The following is a 23,332-nucleotide window of genomic DNA, read 5'->3' as shown; positions in this document are numbered from 1 at the left end:
AGGTGCTTATTCATAATGTCTAACCTTTGATTGCTATGTAATCCTATTGAGAACTAAAAATATCTTATAAACTAATCTTTAGTGGTGATCCCCAAATGCAGCGCACAGTGAATATTAATAGTAGCGATATGGAGTTAGTCAGAGCAGGAAGTTAGAGTTTGAATTTGGCCAAACACAGGATAGCTTGGGATGTGATTGGTCACTAGAGAGCTGGACATAGAAAGTAAGATAGCTTGGGATGTTTCTGATCTAGACATAGATAAAAACTACTTGATGGACAACAAAACATATTGATATCCTGAAATGCCAACAAACCTCTGTTGAATTATATTCAACCGAAACAAAAGCTGAAATAGAAAATACTTACAAAAGCTAAAATACAAATACATACACCTGCTACAGTTCATGTATACAAAATGCTTCCCAGTGCAGTCACGAAGTCTTATGTCACTGAAATGAACTATAAACTATGTGGGGGTCCAAACATGTACATGTAGATAGAGAAAACGGGCTGTCTTCTCAAGTACTGCACTTCTCAAGTTTAACCTGATATGTTTGTGCTCTCATCATAGTAATTACATACGGGGGATATCTCTCATTCAATGACACTGCGGTAAGCATTTGACTCAGTGTCCAAGACGAGGTCGAATAATTATGACTTCCTCACGTTTCTTCCTTAGGGAATGCCCTATTGGTTTTCAAAGAATGACAAATCGTATCCATATGTCCGCCAGTTGTCCCAGAATCCCACAACTGTTGCCAGCTTGCGGTCAAAGCTTTTGCTAAAATGAAGTCGAAGTCTTTTGTTTGGGGTCCGAATTCTCATATCGTTTGGGTATTGCAAGCCAGATTTCGTGAGTTGGTCATTGAACCATTGATACCAGATTCAAATGCTTTAACATGCGCCATGATCATTTTTATTAACCTACCTTACAAGCGAAATATAGACCCAACACTCCACATATTGCAGCAGAAACGATTTCAACTATACTGAACAACAAAAGTTCCTGTGACATTAAAAAAGATTTAATGCAAAGTTATGTTTTTTACCAAAATCTGAAACAGTTTCGGTTTGCAACAGATAAAAGACTCATGTAAGTGTTCAAATGGTTTAATTTGCCATACTGACTTCAGAAAATGCGTGATTTCATACAAAAAATGAACATGCCAAAATGTCAATTTACAAATCAATAGCGTGTGTGTCCACCTCTGGTTGCGATGCAAGCAACACATCTTCGTCTCATGGAATGGACCAGGCGTCGCACAAAGTCCTGTGCGAGTTTGTGGAACACGTAGTTGACGTCGAAGGCGCCGATGCATCTCATCCCACATGTGCTCGATTGGTGAGATATCAGGGGAGCGAGCTGGCCATTCACGTTGTTTTGTTGAAGAATCCTGAACAAGTCGAGCAATATGCGGCCGTGATTTCATTAAAAAAAAAAAGGAACATGCCCAAAATGTCAATTTACAAGCACCTCTGGTTGCGATGCAAGAGACACATCTTCGTCTCTTTGAATGGACCAGGCTTCGCACAAATTCCTGTGGGATATCTGTCCATATCTGCTGGAGCATATTTCGACGTTCCTGGGGTGTCTGTGAAACACGTGGTTGACGTCGAAGGCGCCGATGTATCTCATCCCATATGTGCTCGACTGGTGAGAGATCAGGAGAGCGAGCCGGCCAGGGGATGATATTCACGTTGTTTTTGTTGAAGAGAATCCTGAAAAAGTCGAGCAATATAAGGCCGGGCGTTGTCATGTTGAAAGGTAATGCTGTTTTGCTGTAATCCCACCCCATAACAGAACGCTGCCGCCCCCGAACCGATCTTCTTCCATGACACAATGATTGACGTAACGTTCACCTCGATGTCGGTACACTCGAATCCGTCCATCGCTGTGGCTGAGGTGAAAACGAGACTCGTCAATAAATAGAACTTGTCCCCACTGTATGGCCGTCCAGCGTAGACGCTGTCTGCACCTCTGTAGACGTGCTTGACGGTGGTTTCCTATCAACATGGGATGTCTGGTAGGTCTGCACATCTGAGGAGACGACGGTTCGTGAAGATATTCGTCGAAGGCCAGGGATGCTTCTTGCAGTCACTGTTGCTGGCTGGGATCGATTTTGTAGGTGTGTTGTTCGAATCCAGTTGTCTTGTCCATTGTTGGTTACGCGTGGCCTGCCACTCCGAGGATGGTCTCTGACTGCAATCGTCTGTTACCAACGTTGCCATAAATACCAAATGGTGTTTTTGTGGACGTTAAATAATTGTCTTGCAACATCACTTTGACTCGATCCTGCTTCAAGCATACCAATGGCTCGCAGACGCTCATTTTCGGACAGGCGTGGCATTTCGTAATGTTGAATAATTGCGTAATTTTGTTGTTTTTCTGAGTGGTTGTTGTCAGCACGATGCTAAACAATGCATATGGAATCCCGTTAACGCAAATGTTTTTACACCCATTCTTGGGTAGTGAAATGCACGGGGCTTGCATAAAAGTCAACTTTTGCATGGAATGCATGCTTTTCTGTAGCAGTTGCGTTTTTGTGACTTGATTCCATACATGTACTACAATATTGAGAAACCAAACTTTACTTACTTACACTACAAACTTGCACTAAAATATTAATGTCACATGAACTTTTGTTGTTGAGTATATTTAACTTCATTGACACTCAGATAAAAATGGCATAAAAAGTGGGAACGATGGAACACTGTTAAATTGAACCCCAAAGGTCAGGGGGGTCATAGTCCCGCGAAGTACTTTTCTTCAGTTTTGTGGTTTATTTTTTTACGCTGCTTATCAAATGAAGGCTCTGTTCATAGGCATTTAAGAAATATATAACCGCAGACCTTGAACAATAGCAAAAATCCGAAATCCAAAATGCCCCTTCAGTATGTACCATGGCCCAATCCTTTGGGGCATCAGTAATCATGTGTGTGAAGTTGGCATACTGTTCAGTTATAAAGCCCTGAGTTACTGCGTTTATGACATTTGGACTCACTCTCGCTTGTGGCCTAATTCAGATCATCACAAAACCTTGGTGTCATAAGCAGACAAGGGGCAGAATCTGGAGGTGCAGAGATTGCACTGTATGACGACTCCATGCTTAACCGCAAGTTTCTGAATGCTCAAATCAAAATGGACCTTGCAATGTGACCAATCGCAAATCACAGGCGTGTGTTACAGAAAACAACATCAGAAACGTACAGTTGGTCATTTTATATTTGATGAACAAATTATTGTATTTGACGTGTATGAAATGATTTTTTCTGTTACAATTTGCTTAATAAACTCAATTCAACGATACCGCTTTAAACAACAATGTATACCTTTTACACAGCCATATGACGCTACCCCATTCAAAGAGATGAAAGTTTGATTTGTTTTTGTTGTTGTTGTTGTTGGGTTGTTGTTGTTTTGTTGTTTATTTTTGTTTGTTTGTTTTTTTTTGTTTTTTTGTTTTCTGTTGTTGGTTTGTTTTTTTTTTGGGGGGGGGGGGGGCAGCAAGCGTTTTGAGTTCACATGTATAAACAACAGATACAATGCATACGTCCTGGGCTTTTCCCTCGCTCGAGGTTTTACCTTTTAAACCAGATGCTTAAATCTAATTGACTGTAGTGCACGTTTTCCGAGGTAAGTATGTCAGAAGGACAAGGTCTCCTTGTTCAAATTCCAAACAACGTCCAACATATCGTATGACAACTACGACCGTCAACCAACAGCAAATAGGTTTAACTGTTGTGTGTTGACTAAAACAATCGGCAGATATTAGAGATTGATTATTTGCTGGCGTTGATGTTTTGAACTCATTAAAAGGGGCTTCCGGGTGTTTAATCATGCATATATTTTGAAACTACACTCTGCAGATTAAAGTGCTGTGATTCTCGTTAGAAGCATTATGCGATCAGTAAGTTGGTAAGCGCTGCTGTGTCATACTGCGTTTTGTCAGAATGGAAAGAGTTCTGCTGTGGTTACTTATGTTTCCTACAGTTATGTGCAATGTTATGTTCCTTTCTCCAGGGGATTTAGTGTCAGAATACTGCTCTAACCACAATCCCCTTTATCATCCGATGCCTTTTTTCAAGCCCGTTCTGGAAGTGTCTGTCAACTTTAATCTGCTACATATTGAAAATCTGGACGAGTCGAAACAAATGTTGACCACCACGGGATGGTTCCTCTTCACGTGGACCTTAGAAGGATTGTCATGGGATGAAACTAATTTTCCGAATATTTCAAGGGTTCCTGTTTTAGCTAAAGACATTTGGTTGCCAGATTTGGTGTTGTCCAATGCAAATGACAACTACGGCCGTCTTGGGGCCGAACACCTACCAAGCACTATCAACAGCAATGGAACTGTGGAGTGGTATGCCATAGATCGACGTTCAACTTCCTGTACTATAGACGTCACAAACTTTCCATTTGACTATCAACGCTGTTCCTTCCAGCTGGTACAATGGATTACAGACACTTCGGAGGTTAACTATATTTTTGGCAAAGTACCCATATCCTTCATCTCACACAAAGAAAATGGTGAGTGGGAGGTTTTAGGTTCGTTTATAAAAGAATATTATATGTATGAGGGGATGTATCAGGTCCTGGAGTTGGGACTCATCCTAGCTCGACGTCGAGCTTACTACATACTTACTGCCGTTTTGCCTGCTTGCATCCTATCTGGTCTCAATCTAATGGTGTTTTTCGTACCCCCCGGGTCAGGGGAGAAGATGAGCCTGTGTATTTCTGTATTGTTGGCCTATGCCGTGTACCTGACCTCCATCAACTCCTTCTTACCCTCTGTGTCCGACCACGTGGCTCTCTTCAGCGTCTACCTTCATTGCATGTTTGTCCTCAAGGCTCTGACCGTTGTGGCGTCAGTCTTTGTCCTGCATCTTCACTCAGCATTGCCCAAGTCGACAATAAGGAAACAGCTGACAAAGCATCTTTCTCCCAAACCAAAGAAATACATACCTGGTGCGTTTTCAGCTGATAGTCCTCAGGAAGCAAATAATCTCAATGATGTTTCTGTGAAACCAAATAAGAATATCGATGACGTCTCACGCGTGCTGCATCACGAACAGTGGACTGAAATTGTGAACAAAGTGGACCTTATATTCTTTCGTATTTTCTTGATATTGTTCATTTTGTCGACAGGTGGCTTTTTCTGCACAATTGCATTCAGACAAGAGTAATTTACAAAATGCGATTATTTCAGTCATACAATTATAAGACGTGCTGGTTCTACTTGAAAATGAATAGCCATATTGGACATTTACAGTTGCGTTTTTAAAGACGATTTTATTCAATGTATTGTTAGCATTGTTCATCTTCTGTATTTCTTATATTTTATATACTGATCATGATATCTGATCAGCCGTCTTGCAAATGAGATATATTTAAACCTTCAAATCAACTTTCTTCTTTAATGCATATGCTTTTCTCAATTTTGAAATTACTCGATTGTGATTGGTCAATCAAAGATTATCAAAAAACAATAAACCCTATCTGATTGAAACGAATGTAACATTTACAGAAGAGTACTTATTTCTCAGTCATTATCGGTAGGTAGTTTTAAAAAAACATGTACATAACTTTTGCAAATACAAAGTTGCGGTTACTACAACTTTCAAAGGATGTGTGCTGAAAAACATTGCTCAGAAAACATGATAGAAATATACACGAGAATGTATTTTCGTTTGGGGAGAGCTTGAAATTTGGCGCTTTTCTGTATACGATTATGTTGCCATATCTTTTGTCTTACAATGAGCGATATGACGTCATAATAGTGACGTGCGCTGTAAGACCCTGTTGTCTGCTTTGGGGGTGCCTACTTTAGGTAATCTAACAAAGTTGCTGTGCTACATACTTTCAATTCGGATGAGGTATTACAGTGCAGAAAATACTTCTTGAGCTTCTTCAAGGCAATATTTTCTTTGAAGGCTGGTGTCGGTGATTCCGTAATTCAGATCGACAATCACCTCAGAACACTGGACGCAACTAAAATTATTTCATTCAATATATTTGCTGACAATGGTTTAATTAGTCATGGTAGAATGGAGATAAACTTATTGCGTTTTCAATGTAGAGCTAGGTTACCCTGTGGATTTAACCGTTCTCAATTTAACACTTAAAACCTAACGTTGCCGGTTGTGTTCCAAATTCAATTTCGCGCAGTTAAATCTACATGTAACCTCGCTCTCCACTGAAAAAAACAGAAGGCTACAACTGTCAAATATGTAGAACTACCCATTGTCAGGCTGATATTTGTGCATTTGTAATTATCCGTGACCAATAGACTTTCAGGTAGGGCGTGTGTACGCAGCAAACAAATGCATTATGGTTTTAATACTAAGGCATTAATGCGTTGTTTGTGTCATGTGTTGCGCTCATTGTTTCCTTAATTCACTTATGTTTAAGGGGTTGTGTGATGAAATAAAGCTTTTAAGTAAATCAATATATATTGTGACAAGTTAATCTATAGTTTACATCGAACGACAAAGCTGTGTATTTGCGGGAATGAGTAATAGGCGACAGAAAGCATGGGATGGTGTTATTAAACGTTTATATTCAAACCAAGAATCAGTATTCTTTACAATGTCAATATAGGTTTCTTTCATGTAACGCAATTCAGCAAAACCGTTTTTAGTAACAATGTATACAGGTTTGGACCTGTAACGTAGACATGTTCCAGATATACAAACGAATCAAAAGAAACAATACATTTTTTTAAAATATAAAGCATTCATGTAAAGTATTCACAAAGAGTCAGAGACTAATTGCAGTTGCGATATGCAAGTACACAAACTTTCAGTATGTAATGACAAATTATTCACAATTTGACTGAGCATCTTTCATGACACTGTCTTTGCTTTTCATGTATTTCATTTCACGATTGCATAATTGGAAACAGTATCTCAACAACCTCTGATTTTCATTTTATGAAGAAAAGTCAGTGGACTGTGACGAGAAAATAAAGTCGCAACATGATAGACTGCAAAATGGGATAGAGCCAACAGGATGGCGATAGCATATTTGTAGTGGTGGAATATTTTATCTGGTATTTGACACATTGCTTTGAAAAATAGAAACCAGAGTAAATTATGCCTGTGACATCTTCCTGTAGCTTTCAGTAGAGCAGCTACATATTCTATTTAAATGACAGCGATTTGCCAGTCTTTTCAACAAAATACAGGACCCAGGATCGTTGCAACAGAAAATGACTTTTCAGCACTTCAGATCAAGTCTGTTAAAGTTGTAGTGAGCAAAAAAAGCAGAAAATAATGTATCATGATTTCGGGTATTTGGGGATAATTGAAGTGACTGAAATGAGGAGAGATATCCTTATTTAAAATAATTGATAATGCATGAATTGTTTGCATTGGATGACCAGCGTTGCCAAGATAAGACAAATGATTTTGTGAAGCTGTGAAAGTCCTTTGAAAATGATCTCATTCTCTTACCACTTTGGTGAAATATGACTTCAAAGAAGTTGTATTGATGTTCAGTCATAGCACATTGTAGCACAAAACGTTCAGTCGAGAACTTTCACTTATGAACATGATTCTAATGTGGCACGTGACAGGTATGAAGTGGGTACCACGTGCCTCTCAGATGCCTTGTTTCAAAAGTCAATCCGGTAACAAAATTATATCCTGACCGATATGGTAAAGGTAATGCGCCATTTTTGATATATACTCAACAACAAAAGTTCCTGTGACACCAATATTTTAGTTTATTTTTGAAACAAGTAAAGTTTGGTTTTCAATATTGTAGTACATGTATGGAATCATGTCACAAAACGCAACTGCTAGAGAAAAGCATGCATTCCATGCATAAGTTGACTTTTATGCAAGCCCCGTGCATTTCACTACCCATGAATGGGTATAAAAACATTTGCGTTAACGGGATTCCATATGCATTGTTTAGCATCGTGCCGACAACAAACACTCAGAAAAACAACAAAATTACGAAATTATTCAACATTACGAAATGCCACGCCTGTCCGAAAATGAGCGTCTCCAAGCCGTTTGTATGCTTGAAGCAGGATCGAGTCAAAGTGATGTTGCAAGACAATTATTTAACGTCCACAGAAACACCATTTGGTGTTTATGGCAACGTTGGCAACAGACGAATGCAGTCAAAGACCATCCTCGGAGTGGCAGGCCACGCGTAACCAATAATCAACAAGACAACTGGATTCGAACAACACACCTACAAAATCGATTCCAGCCAGCAACAGTGACTGCAAGAAGCATCCCTGGCCTTCTACGAATATCTTCACAAACCGTTCGTCGTCTCCTCAGATGTGCAGAGATTGTCGCCAGAAGACCTGCCAGACGTCCTATTTTGACAGGAAACCACCGTCAAGCACGTCTATAGAGGTGCAGACAGCGTCTACGCTGGACGGCCATGCAGTGGGGACCAGTTCTGTTCACTGACGAGTCTCGTTTTCACCTCAGCCACAGCGATGGACGGATTCGAGTGTGTGTGTGTGTGTGTGTGCGCGCGTGCGTGCGTGCGTGCGTGCGTGCGTGCGTGCGTGCGTGTGTGTGTGAGTCCACTACTTTGTACACTGTTGTACCAAAAGCACTTTTGCCCTGACAACACGACCTGAGCATTTCTCCCGCTGTGTTAAAGTTAACATATCGACAATATAACTATAATGAGATGGGTTTCATTTTCTAACTTAGCTGTCAACGTCTCTAAATTCTAAATTCGACAATATATCCAACATATCACTACTTCCAAAGACAACCACAACCGCCAACCATCAGCATCATGGATTAAAATCTTGTTAGCTGTGTTTAGATGATTGACAAACAGAACTGTTAACTCAACAATACTTCCCAACAGCGATATTTTCTTGCAGTTTTGTCTTGTAAAGTTTACCCAGTCGATCCATTGAACCTATAGTTGTGACGATGGCAGCCAGCATAGTGTATTTTGTATTTTACAAAATCTGCCGATATACGAGATTGATTATTCTCTGGCGTTGATGTTTTCAACTCATTAAATGGGGCTCCCGGTGTTTATTGATACTACACCCTGCAGATTACCGTGCTATTATTCTTGTTAAAAGCATTATGCGATCAATCTGCTTGTTAGCGCTGCAGTGTCATACTGCGTTATCTCAAAAATGGAAAGAGTTCAGCTGTGGCTACTTTTGTTTCCTACAGTTATGTGCAATGTAACCTTCCTTTCTCCAGGGGATTTAGTGTCAGAATACTGCTCTAACCACAATCCCCTGTATCATCCGGTGCCAGTTTCAAAGTCCATTCTGGAAGTGTCTGTCAACTTTAATCTGCTACATATTGAAAATCTGGACGAGTCGAAACAAATGTTGACCACCACGGGGTGGTTCTTCTTCACGTGGACCCTTGAAGGTTTGTCATGGGATGAAGCTAATTTTCAGAATATCTCAAAGGTCCCTGTCTCTCCTAAAGACTTTTGGCTACCAGATTTGGTATTACAGAACGCTAACAACAACTATGGGCGTCTTGGGGGCGAACATCTTCCAGGCATTATTAGGAGCAATGGAACCATGGAGTGGTACGCCATAGATCGTCGTTCAACGTCATGTGCTATAGATGTCACCAGCTTCCCATTTGACAATCAACGCTGTTCCTTCCAGCTGCTACAGTGGATTACAACCACTTCGGAGGTTAACTATACATTTGGCAATGTACCCATATCCTATATCTCATATAAAGACAATGGTGAGTGGGAGGTTTTAGGTTCGTTTATAGAAGAATATTATCTGCCTGATGGGATGTATCAGGTCCTGGAGTTGGGACTCATCCTAGCTCGACGTCGAGCTTACTACATACTTACCGCCGTTCTGCCTGCTTGCATCCTATCTGGTCTCAATCTAATGGTGTTTCACGTGCCCCCGGGATCGGGGGAGAAGATGACCCTGTGTGTGTCTGTATTGTTGGCCTATGCCGTGTACCTGGCCTCCATCAACTCCTTCTTACCCTCTGTGTCCGACCACGTGGCTCTCTTCAGCATCTACCTCCACTGCATGTTTGTCCTCAAGGCTCTGACTGTTATGGCAACAGTCTTTGTCCTACATCTTTACTCAGCACTGCCCAAATCTACAATAAGGAAACAGCTGACAAAACATCTTTCTCCCAGGCCAAAGAAATACACACCTGATTCCAGTTTTACTGATAATCTTCAGCAAGGAAATAGTTGCAGCGATGTTACTGTGAAACCTAGCAATAATGTTGACGACGTCACACACGTCCTGCATGACGAACAGTGGGGTGAACTTGTGAAAAAAGTGGACTATATGTTCTTTTGTATTTTCTTATTGTTGTTCATTTTGTCGACAGTTGGCGTTTTCTGCGCAATTGCATCCAGGCAAGAGTAATTAAGAACATATTACTCTTTTAGTCATGCAGTAACAAGGCGTGCTGGACATATTTTTTTTCACGTTTTCAAAGACGAAGTATCAATTGTATTGTTAGCATTGTTCAGGCTCTGTATTTCTTAGTTTGATTATTGGTTATAACATTTGATCAGCTGTCTCACAATTGTCTCGTGTTTCTTTAAATCAACTTTGCCCTTTAATACATATTCTACCTTGAATTTGAAAAGTACTCGAATCTGATTGGTCAACCAGAGGTTATCGAATCACAATGACCCCACTGATTGAAACAGTCGAGTTTATGCCCGCATCACAGCGGAATGAAAATTTATAGACAACTACTTCTTTTTTCAGTCACGGTCGGTAGCCATTTTCAAATAATATATACACAATTTCATGTTACAAAATGTGATATTGCAGTTATTACAATATTCAAAGGATCTGTGGCAATACATTTTGTGTAGACCATACGATAGAACCATAAAAAGAGAATGTATTTCAAGTTTTGTGGGCAAAAGAGGGCTTGAAATTTGGAGCTTTCTGTCTACGACTGTGACGTCATATGTTTGCCGTACAATGAGTGATAAGACGCCATAATAGTGACGTGCGCTGTAGGCTCGCTTAGTTTCTTTTAGGGGTGCCTACTTCATGTTAGCTAACACGCTGCTCTACTACATGATTTCAATGTCTGCCCTATGTTCGAGTGAGGTATTACGATGTAAAAAAGTGCTTGAGCATGTACAATGCAATAGTTTGCTTGAATGGCGTTGTCAGATCGACAACCAACTCAGAACAATGGACTCAGCCAATGCCGCTTTTCTCATCATATTTGCAAACAACGTTTTATATAGTCGTGGTAGAAGGGAGATAAACCCACTGTGTTGTCAATGTAGAGCTACGTTGCCTGTTGATTCAACCACGCTAAATGTAACCCATAAAGCCTCACGTTGCCCTTTGGGTTCCAAATTCAATGTTGCGTGGTTAAATCTACAGGTATTGTCTCAATACAAGGTCATTAATTGTTTGTGTGATGTGTTTCCCTCATCTTTCCTTCATGTGCTAATGTATAAAGGGTTGTGTGCATGAAATAAAACTTCCAAGTAAATCAGTAATAAGTTTTGACGAGCTCACCTATAGAATGAATCAGATGATAAACTTGTGTGTTTGAGGGAATGAGAAATAGGAAAGAACGTATGGAGCGGTATAATTTTACGATTGTATTCAAACTAAGAATCAATAGCACTCTCAGTGTCAATATAGTTTGTAATACACACACGCCGCGATATAACTGGAATATTGTTAAAAGCGGCGTTAAACCCAACTCACTCACTGAAATACACACAGATTCTTCATGCATCTATTCACGTTCAGATTTTAAAGATTTTATGTTACAATTAGGCAAATAAACTCGATTGAACAATAGCGTTTTCAGTAAAATGATCATAATTGTAGGTTACAAAATGCGAAGATGCAGTTTCTACAAAGTCAAAGGATTTTGGACAATACATTTAGTGCAGAAAATACGATAAAAATATACAAAGAAAATTAATTTCAAGTTTTGTGGACAAAAGAGAGCATGATATTTGGAGCTTTCTGTCTACGACTGTGACGTCATGTCTTACAATGAACCATATGACATCATAATAGTGACGAGCGGTCTAGGCCTGCACAACTTCCTTTCGGGTGACTGCTTCATGTTAACTAAAACGTTGTTGTGCTTCATGCTTTCAATGCCTGCGCTGTGTTAGAGTGAGGTATGACGGTGTGTCAACCCTGCTTGAACATGTACAAAGCCAGTGCCGCTTTACTCAATATATTTGCTTATGTCGTTTTATTTAGTCATGGTAGAAGGGAGATAAACCAACTGTTCTTTTTAATGAAGAGCTAGGTTTCCAGTAGGTTAAACCAGTCGGTTTATTTCCAAAGTACATCTGTCTAACTACGAATTGTCATTTTGATACGTGTCATTAACCTTGGTTTTCCATTACCAACAGACAGGTAAATCGTTAATAGAAAGTACGACGTGTTTCACTCATCTTTCCTGAACACTTTAACGGTTATAGTGTTGTGTGCATGAAGTACAGACTTTTAGTTAATCAGTATATATTGCGACGACTACCTACAGACTGAATCGACTTACAATCGTTTATATTTGAGGGAATGAGAGAGATTCGACAGAAAGCGCTAGGTGGCATGATTAAACAATTGTATTCAAACTAAGAATCAGTATTACTTACAATGTCAATATAGCTTGTAAGAAATACATGCACATGTACAGTCTTGTAAAGATGGGTTACTGACCATGCCTTCAAAGGAACTAGAATTAAAGGAAGTAATATACTCAACAACAAAAGTTCCTGTCACCAATATTTTAGTGTATTTTTAAACAAGTAAAGTTTGGTTTTCAATATTGTAGTACATATATGGAATCAAGTCACAAAAACGCAACTGCTACAAAAAAAACATGCATTCCATGCAAAAGTTGACTTTTATGCAAGCCCCATCCATTTCACTACCCAAGAATGGGTATAAAAACATGTGCGTTAACGGGATTCCATATGCATTGCTTAGCATCGTGCTGACAACAACCACTCAGAAAAACAACAAAATTACGCAATTATTCAACCTTACGAAATGCCACGCCTGTCCGAAAATGAGCGTCTGCAAGCCATTGGTAAAGCAGGATCGAGTCAACGTGATGTTGCAAGACAATTATTTAACGTCCACAGAAACACCATTTGGTGTTTATGGCAACGTTGGCAGCAGACGAATGCAGTCAGAGACCATCCTCGGAGTGGCAGGCCACGCGTAACCAATAATCGACAAGACAACTCGATTCGAACAACACACCTACGAAATCGATTCCAGCCAGCAACAGTGACTGCAAGAAGCATCCCTTCACAAACCATACGTCAGGGATTGTCGCCAGAAGTCCCACCAGACGTCCTATTTTGACAGGAAACCACCGTCAAGCACGTCTACATTGGTGCAGACAGCGTCTACGCTGGACGGCCATGCAGTGGGGACAAGCTCTATTCACTGACGAGTCTCGTTTTCACCTCAGCCACAGCGACTGACGGATTCGAGTGAACCGACGTCGAGGTGATCGTTACGTCAAACATTGTGTCATGGAAGAAGATCGGTTCGGGGACGGCAGCGTTATGGTATGGAGTGGGATAACAGCAAGACAGAGGGCCCGTTTGATAGCGGTAGAGGGAAATCTCAATGGACAGCGCTACCGCGACGAGATCATCGGCCCTGTTGTTCTGCCGTTTTTGCGTCGTCATGGCCGAGGCATTACATTTCAACATGACAACGCCCGGCCGATCAACTTGTTCAGGATTCTTCAACAAAACAACGTGAATGGCCGGCTCGCTCCCCAGATCTCTCACCAATCGAGCACATGTGGGATGAGATGCATTGGCGCCTTCGACGTCAACCAGGTGTTTCACAGACTCACACAGGACTTTGTGCGACGCCTGGTCCATTCAATGAGACGAAGATGTGTTACTTGCATCGCAACCAGAGGTGGACACACACGCTATTGATTTGTAAACTGACATTTTGGCATGTTCATTTTTTTTAATGAAATCACGCATTTTCTGAAGTCAGTATGGCAAATTAAACCATTTGAACACTTACAGGAGTCTTTTATCTGTTGCAAACCGAAATTGTTTCAGATTTGGTAAAAAACATAACTTTGCATTAAATCTTATTCAATGACACAGGAACTTTTGTTGTTCAGTTTATTTATGTGTCAAATTTCTTTGGAAGGCAGTAATCAGGGTGAGTTATGCATCTCTAATACGAATATCACTTACATCTATTTTTTTTTAAAGTTATCTGTGTGAGAACTTGAAATATCGCGCAAGTGTGACTTTAACTTTGTCGGATACAGCGTGTCCAAAACAAAATGTACCAAAATTAAGTAATGGTAAAAGAGCAGTCACTGATTCTGCACAGAAAATTAAAAGCAAGAAAACATTCAGGATATTATAAATGATTATATTATTATATTATTATTATAAATGTTATTCTTTTAACAAAAAAGCCATCACTGACCCAAGAGCACGGGTATGGTGCTGTCTAACCTAGAAACATAATCGAGGAGAATCGGGATTCGAACTTACGATCATAGGTTTCTGGCGTGCCAAAGGGAGACAACTCTGCACAGCGCCTAAGACGACTGGGAGTTAAGGTGTTTTTAAAAGATTCAGATATTCGAAAGTCATGCTGATAGTTACTTCGCACTTGCATTTAGACGAACTGTCATCATGTCTGTAAGATATCTCTTAATAATTTTATAGCTACACTGTCTGCTTTTCCGAATCTTTCAGCTAGTTTATCTAATATCTGATGGTTACTCTATATGTTCAGCGACTTGGTTGGTTACATTCTATGATGAAGCTGCTTTTATTATCACTCGCTGGTTCGTCTGGTCCAAATTCAATCGTTTACAGGCCAAAAGATAAACAAGAAGTTATCATTCACTCGCGTCTTTAATTTTAAATTCGAAACATATACAAGCATCGAAAAGTCAACGTCTCAAATGTCCGCCGATACAGATCAGATTGAGTCCCCACAGGACAGACATTGGTACAATCATTGTCAAAATGTAATAAGCTCAACGACGAGCAAGGATCAACTCATAAATGAGAAATTGATATTTACCTTCATAGCTATAATGTTCTCGAACTGAACACGGCCCTATTTCCCACTCACCGTGTTCGTCATATGACCGAAATGTGATGGGTGGGTCATTAAAGGTGTAGTTCACTTCAGACTGAATGATATCCACTATGACAAACGACAAGTCGAACGGGAAACGGGTGACGTCGATCTTACAGGAAGTGACGTGGCTTTTTGTTGCGAACCACTCACTCCAAACAGTGACCGGAAATGAATGCTCGCTAAGATGACAAAATTTGTCAATGGCATTAAACTACATTTGATCCTCACCTCAGTAGGTACATTCATCCGGGAGATATACTGATATTTTGTTTCATTCCAAGAGAATCCTTTCAAGTCCCACAATAAGTAAAAGCTGGCAGTGCTCGTCAGCGCCTGTGTGTTGTCATCCAAATCGTCTAGATGAAGAACATCTTTTTTTCAAATTTGAGTACAGTCATGTGACTACGTTAGACAAACACTCACCCAATGAAAGAATAACTCAATTGATGCTGACGTTAAAGAAAGTCATGACTGCAAGAGTTGGTGAAGATGGCGTTGATTAGTCCAAACTGTGACCATCAATGGCGCCAAAGAAAACCCAGTTAAAGACACAATATATGTTGCACAAACAAGTACCACTATACTCCTTAACAATTTGTCGTGGCCTTCTAGCATACCAAACTCGTGAGCGAAGATTCCAGCCATATTACATGGATCATACATACATCATAACTTCTTCCACTACTCTGATCCTTTACCTCCATAACTAAGCCACACCTTTTTTCCAAATAAGAAGTAAAGCACCTTCCCTCCGTCATTTCCCTTGCCTTCTCATTGCATTAGAAAACAACGTGTGACAGAAGGCAGTGGCACCGTTGTCCCTGTGGTTCGCAAAATCCCATGTGAGATACACATGCATGCATGAGATGCTCCTACTGTGCGTGTCTTCTAATTTTATCCCTGCTTGATGACACAACACAAAGGGCGTACTTGTTTCCCAAATAAAATATGTATACCAAACCAGTTTTAGTTTTTCATCATTAACATTTATGGGCCTGAACATGTTATTTTGCTTGAGACAGACAATATGTTTTTTGGTTCTTGCAAACATGCATTAATTTTCTACAGTTTGGAGATGTGGTCTATGGAACTAATTGATAAAATCAAACAACACACAATGAACATGTGAGGAATTGTTTCAGTTGTAATATTGGTGTACGACAGGTCGAAACATTATCAACCGTTTTGTTTGCATTGTACCTAAATGATCTGGAAAACGTTCTCTCTGAAAATGGTTTTAATAGACTGGAAAGTGTAAATAACTGTATTATCGACTCGCTTGGTTTCTAAACAAAACAAAACAAAATATGATATGCTGACGACACTGTGTTAATAAGAGAAATTCCAGATGATCACAAAATGCTTGACTCTATTTGAAGAATACTGTGAACTCAAAGTAAATGTATATAAGACAAATGTTGTAATATTTTGTAAATGATCGTCAAATAAGGCGTACAATGTTATGTTAAATAATAATATTCTCCAGATTGTGAAAGAATATGTATATTTTGGTATGTTGTTTACAAACACAAGAAGATTTTATAAAGTCCAGTATATATTGACAAGTCAGGCAACAAGGGCTATGTATGCAGAACAATTAGACTGTTAGAAAAACCTATGGATTGTCAGCTGAAACGTGTTCAGCCCATATTGCTATTTGGTTTAGAGGTACTTTGAGAAAAAATACTATAAGAACGTGTACATTTAAAATTTTATAAATATGTACTTAATCTAAAACAGTTAATGTCAGGTTGTATTGTCATGGTTTAAACTTAAGGTTGAAACAGTTCTGATTGATCAGTCTATTCAACATTGGAGAAATTTCTATTTCATCAAAAGGCCATTACAATAATACATATACAGAGATACCTTCCCTCGAGCCATACTACCTATTATTACCGTCTAACATACGTACATGTATATGTCTACCGCTCTTTAGAACTTCTAATCACAGGTTACTTGTTGAATCTGGGGGATGGCACGATGTTGAAAAAGGTATGCGCATGGACCATTAGACGAAAAGTGTGGACCTTTCTCTGAATCGATATTGTGATTAATTAGAAGAAATCTTCGTCGTCTTCTTCTTCTCGTCTTTGTTCTTCTCCTTCTGAACAAAAACCTGTGTGACAGACAAGCCACCTTCTGAAGATAACTTGCCATGAGAGTCATACAAGCCTCGGCCAAATTCATCAGCATTGCTCGGTTATTCTTTAAGTTAAAAACTTGCAACGAATCATTGCTACTTCTTTATAATATTGTGGGATTCACTATTTTGAGAGCTATGTAGACAACGTGGTTTGATAAAGTCATGTTACTAATGTAGAGAATGAACCATATTTTTAACATCTGTGTTATCATTATCCAAGATTGTGACAAACATTTGATACCTGAGAAACGACAGACGAAAGCCGAGTTAAATGATTGCTCAAGACAAATATCTTCCCTGTCACGACTTGGAACACGAGTCGCCACCAGGGTCGCGTCATTGTAAAGGATTATTTTCTCATTGAACATTCTGGAACATTTTCATCCTGTGACAAAGAGTTTCCTTTGTAGCTCAGTTGCGTTTCATTATAGAATATCGCCTTGATATTGCTGTTAGAAGGATGGACGAAATGTCACTGTGAGGATAAAGTTAGCTAAAATTCACACCTTAATATGTTTTTTTCGGGCATTAGCTTGCTTTTGGTGACATCCACATATGCGGTCGGCTGTTAAAAAATTGACATTTATTGGGACAAAAACTAATAAAAGAATAGAAACGAAACAATACTAATTCTCTCATCAAATGAAGCCGGGGCGGTCGGGTAGCCTAGTGGTTAAAGCGTTCGCTCGTCACGCCGAAGACCCGGGTTCGATTCCCGACATGGGTACAATGTGTGAAGCCCATTTGTGGTGTCCCCCGCCGTGATATTGCTGGAATATTGCTAAAAGCGGCGTAAAACAATACTCACTCACTCACTCAAATGAAGCCGCCTCCGTGGTGTTGTGGTAGAGCGTCCGCCCGGAGAGCGGAAGGTCCGGGGTTCGATCCCCGGCCGCGTCATACCAAAAGACGTTAAAAGATGGTACTTGTTGTTACCCTGTCTGGCGCATTAAGGGGATAAAGCAAGGACTGGTCGGAGTCAGTATACTGTGTCTGAGTGGGGTATTCATGTTATCTCAGTGTCTCAGTGAGCTAGCACTTTAAATCGGCATCAGTCCAGACTAGTACAAGCAGCAACAAACACACACACAATGTGCAATAATCTTGGACGCGACGTTAAACCCAATTTCACCTCACCTCACCTCATCAAATGATTTTTTCCATGGAAATAAACAAACACTGTTTTATACAACTTGTGTGAGTGGCGGGTGCTACCATAAGGGCGGGGCATGCTTACCCTTTTCGCCAATACCTGTTGCCATCACTGACAACTTCAAGTATGTTTTTCTGTTACAATACTTTTATTCTAAAGCTATTCAACACTTCAAAGTCAAAGTAAGTTATAAATTAAAGCGACCCTTCCTATATTCAAAAGAAATCTCTGCTAAAAAGGTCCTTTGTATCAAACGCATGTGTTCATGAGTCACTATCAATAAAATAGTGATGATGCCAGCAGTTCCCGAAAATGTGAGCGTATCCTGCCAAACATTGTCACAAACACAAGCAGAGGCATCAAGGGTACACCTGAACAAACACGGGAACATTTGGTACATGTCAATATGCATCAGACACCATTTTGTTCAACGATAAGTCAAACTTCAAAATGTATTTCACACATCTACCATATTGGATCGGAAGCTTCTTGGTCAAACTCTAACTGATAATACCAGGTGTTCGCGACAAGGTGAGTGTATCCTGTCCCATCGGTAGCTCATACAGAGGCAGCAAGTGATCACCTGAACAAACACGGGAACATTTGACAAATGTCAAAATAGGGGATTGTATCGGGCATCCTTTTGATGTCCTCTGCATGTCTACAATAAGCGATACCCCCGAAGCTTATCGTTAAGTTCATGTTTCTAGGTTAATTGACAAAAACACATTTAGAATTTGATTTAATGATCAATACAATAATGTGACCATGGTGTCTAGCCGAGAGTGCCACATTTCAGAAATGGCTATTGCCGGTAGAGCCACATTTTCAGCTGAGTGCATTTCACCTATTCTAGCGGGTAATTAATTAATCCGATTACCGATACCTGTATATGAGTGTCCCACATTTTAATTATACTCCTAATTTAATACTCCCAGACTGAGGGAGGCGACCTGTTCCTACACCGTGTTAGTGACGACATCCTCATCTTCACTACAGAAAAGAACTTTGAACATTTGTGTACTGCAGACATTGTATTTTGTGATGGTATATTTTATGCCTGTCCCAAGTTGTTTGATCAGATTTATTGTTTACATGCTGAGGTATTTGGCCATATGTTTCCATTAGTTTACTGTTTGTTGTCCAATCGAACAAAAGAGTGTTATGTCAACATGTTTCAGTACCTATGCGATTTTGCTAGTAGAGGAGGTCTAGAGTTTGCACCACTTACAATTCAGTTGGACTTTGAACGTGCAGCTCACAATGCCGTGACTGATGTATTTCCTGGGACATTAGTTAGAGGGTGTTTCTTTCACTTCACCCAATGTATCTGGAGGAGGGTGCAGAAAGAAGGTCTGGTGATGGACTATAAGGAAGATGAGGAGGTGAAGAAGCTGGTGAGAAGAGCTGCTGCCCTCCCTCTAGTACCTCGTGACAAAGTGGATGATGTGTGGCTTGATGCCATTGCTGACTCTCCTGCTGGCCCTAAAGTGACTGCCTTCATGGACTACGTGACAACCAGTTGGGTTCAAGGAGGGGCCTTCATGCCAGAGATTTGGAACCATTTCGAAAACCAAGGCCACCGTACCAACAATCCCTTGGAAGGGTGGCACAACAAGATAAAGAAACTTGCCAAGAAGTGCCACCCGAACATCTACGAGGTAGTGAAGCTATTTCAGCGAGAGCAGTCACTCAAAGAGGTTGCAGTCCTGAGACTCTCTCACCAGCGGTCAGAACCTTCACGAAGAAAGAAGTACAAGGCATGTATCGATGCATGTATTGCAGTAATGCAGTAATGACATTAAATCCATTATGATATTCATATGCTATTCATATTCATCAATGTAAAGTTTTGATGAATATGTTATCCTTGTTGAATAATAAATGAGAAAACAAGACTTGTTTTGTTATATACGGTAACCTGTTAGAATCACAAAGCATGTTTTGACAGCATAGCCGCGAGAGCCACATTATACAATCACGCAACCATAACCATTGCCGCGAGAGCCACATCAATTTGGGCTATCTATTTTCGAAATGTGGCTTTGCCGGCCTGTAACCGTGACCATTTATAGCTAGTGCCGATGAATAAACATCAACTCAGACTTTTAGACGTCATGGTTAACTTTTGTTGTGAATAAGACAAACATAATACTTTTTTTACATACTTCAGTGTGAAGTTGGGAAAGTGATATTTTCATTGCAGTGAACATAACTATTGTCATACAAGAGTTACCTCCACGCAAATTGTCCCCTTTTATCGTATTTGTCTGACTTCCTTTTTACGTAAGTTCCATATTGACAAGGCAAAATAATGAGAGATGGGGATTTACCAACTTCATATCGCTTCCTGCCGTGTGTTTTTCTCATGCAAATGTTTCCTTATAAACTGTACATTTCTCATTTAACTCGTCAATCAAGACCGTTCGTTTCGCAGAGCGTCATTTTTGTTACTTGACCAGCGTGTATTCCTTCGGTTCTAACATTGGGCTCGTAGCTTTCAAGAATAAGTTGATTTTGTATACACTCATATCCTAATGTATGACAAAGAATTTCAGTGACCTCAAATATAATTTAATACTATTGTTTATATTTTTCAGATTTTGCGAACTCGGAGCTACATTTTGAGAATTTACGTTTACGTTTTGTAAGGAAAAAAATAAATTTTCAGGTAGATAAATACACAACAAGTTTATTAAAAATAGGATATTCCATGTGATTCTTGAAATATCATGTTTCTCTCATCTCGTGACTACGCCACTCGTGAAAATATCTCCCTTCCCACGTCATTTGATGAGAGAAACATGATATTTAACTTGACACATGAACTATCCTCCATTTATTGTAAGATACTCAATGATACTACAAAAGTGGGGGTTAAAGTGAAAATATAGAAAGTATTTCACATAATGACTTGTCATTTGGAAGATAACCTAAAGTGATGCAGTTTCTTTATTTAGTATCACATGGATATGGTGCTGATAAACCAAGACCTCACTTCAGTATCACACTGATATACAAAGACATCTCTTCAGTATCACACTGATATGGCGCTGATAAACAAAGACATCACTTCAGTATCACACTGATATGGTGCTGATAAACAAAGACATCACTTAAGTAATCACACGGATATAGTGATGATAAACCAAGAATTCACTTAAGTATCACAAGAATATAATGATAAGAAGCAAGGCATCACTTAAGTATCACGCAGATATAGTTCTGCTAAACCAAGACAAAACTTTAGTATCACACGGATATAGTGCTGATAACCGAGGCATCACTCAACATCACAAAGATATACTGCTAAGAGAGCAAGACATCACTTTAGTATTACTTGGGTATAGTGCTCATGAGGCTGGAGTTATTATCAGGAAGAACTAGGATTCGGACCCTCAGGAACGCATTGTCATGCCATGGATCACGAGTACATTTTATCAGCTCAATGATTCTTCTCAAAAATGTCCTTCCACCCTCAACAACCATGCTTGCCCAACTCAGCTTTCCAATTAGACTTTTTGAGTTGACGTTTGCTTGACCACTTCCCGGTGGAGTAGTCTTCCACTAACTGTTGCAAGTCCTTAAATGTACTTTCCTGTAAGGCTAAGTTGCACATCTTAGTAATTATAAGTATTCCTACAGATCTCAACTCCATACCCAGTGAAAGGCCCTTCGAACACTAGCTAGAGTAGGATAGTTTTTTAGGACTGATAGATGGAGTAGCACTGCCCATCTGACGAAGCATCTTTGCATTTGCCGAGCTAGCTTAAGGTATTAATTGGATGTCACGGATGTCGTGTGCCGGGGTGCCTCATCGAAATGTTTCCTGCACACTTTTTGCTCTGTACTACATGTAATACAACAAGACACTTCCACAAACGTACTCCGATGAAAGCCGACAGACGCCTTATTCATACTTGAGATAATCTAGAGTCTTGTCTTTTCCGAACTCTTCTTTTGAGATTAATTGTCGGAGAATACATATCCTCGCATTTGTCCACATTTCCTGTGTAACTTTGCTGTTGCAAGATCTTCTGAAATCTAAAGAAACGCCGTCTACTTATTCCACACATTTGGTATCACTATTCAACGAATCAATCCACAAATAATCAAGAATGTTACGCTTTTTGCCAGTCGTACTTTGAGTCGAGACCCCAGCAGACGATAAGACGGTTGACGTCCACCATCTTGATTCACGGTGACATCTCATGACCGTGCCAACCTGACTTGACGTGCACTGATTTTGGCTTGTAACTTGCTATGCTTAGTTTCCAGTTGCAAACGCCTTAATTTCGCTTCTAAAATCTCACATTCATCTTGCAGAGCTTTAGCACTATCGCCTGGAAGATAACCCATATCATATTGTGCCCTTTGCGTTGGAATTCCCGCCATGAGCAAGTCCGATTGCCTGGCACTTGGTGATGAACTCACTTTCTGATTGCTTGGGGTCTTTAGAGCATCTGGATGATCGGCATCTTGACCCCTGTATCTTTCCATTTTGTTTTAGATCTTCACACCACAGAGTATGTGGAATAAACATAAGAACGACAAAAATGTGCTAGTGAGCACAAGATGCGGTCTTGTTGCTTGCGTTTTTAAAGTGTGGAGGACGCCACTTGGTAGTAAGGGGCAGTAACTCTACTAGCTTGGCTGCACACGAACATGAAATACTTTCCAAGCTCCTTACAGCGATAGCCCAACCGCTGAGCTCGCTCTCTATACTGTCGCTGCCACCAGTCAAAGTGATAGGTGGCCTGAACCATGCTTGGAGTTGAACTCTCAGCTGACTGACCATTATGTTTACAAACAAGTGATGACTGCTGTGACGCCTAAGTCTCTTACAACAGCTTAATTATTTTCTTTGTTTGTTAATTTGAATTTCTGTTTCATTTCAGCTATCATGTAATTGGTATAGTAAGAATATAAGGGAGAAG

General features: G+C 39.9%; 1 protein-coding gene across 1 annotated transcript; it reads left to right on the top strand.

Moving 5' to 3' along the window:
* The first annotated feature begins 4,585 nt into the window (after positions 1 to 4,585).
* On the top strand, positions 4,586 to 10,368 carry LOC139471951 (neuronal acetylcholine receptor subunit alpha-5-like). The gene is made up of 2 exons (XM_071254461.1): positions 4,586 to 4,970; positions 9,203 to 10,368. Exons 1-2 carry the CDS (start codon positions 4,586 to 4,588, stop codon positions 10,366 to 10,368), a joined length of 1,551 nt encoding a protein of 516 aa, XP_071110562.1.
* Positions 10,369 to 23,332: the final 12,964 nt, after the last annotated feature.

Source organism: Haliotis cracherodii, unplaced genomic scaffold (genome assembly GCF_022045235.1).
Source record: "Haliotis cracherodii isolate W230 unplaced genomic scaffold, xgHalCrac1.p SCAF_23, whole genome shotgun sequence".
Lineage (NCBI taxonomy): Eukaryota > Metazoa > Mollusca > Gastropoda > Lepetellida > Haliotidae > Haliotis > Haliotis cracherodii.
This window is presented reverse-complemented; position numbering and strand designations above follow the sequence as displayed.

Bases quoted from the DNA above. Each gene is read 5' to 3' on its own strand.
- LOC139471951 (XM_071254461.1), top strand. From the start codon at position 4,586: ATGTATCAGGTCCTGGAGTTGGGACTCATCCTAGCTCGACGTCGAGCT. The intron at 4,971-9,202 runs GTGCGTTTTCAG...TCCTTTCTCCAG, and splicing joins ACCAAAGAAATACATACCTG to GGGATTTAGTGTCAGAATAC.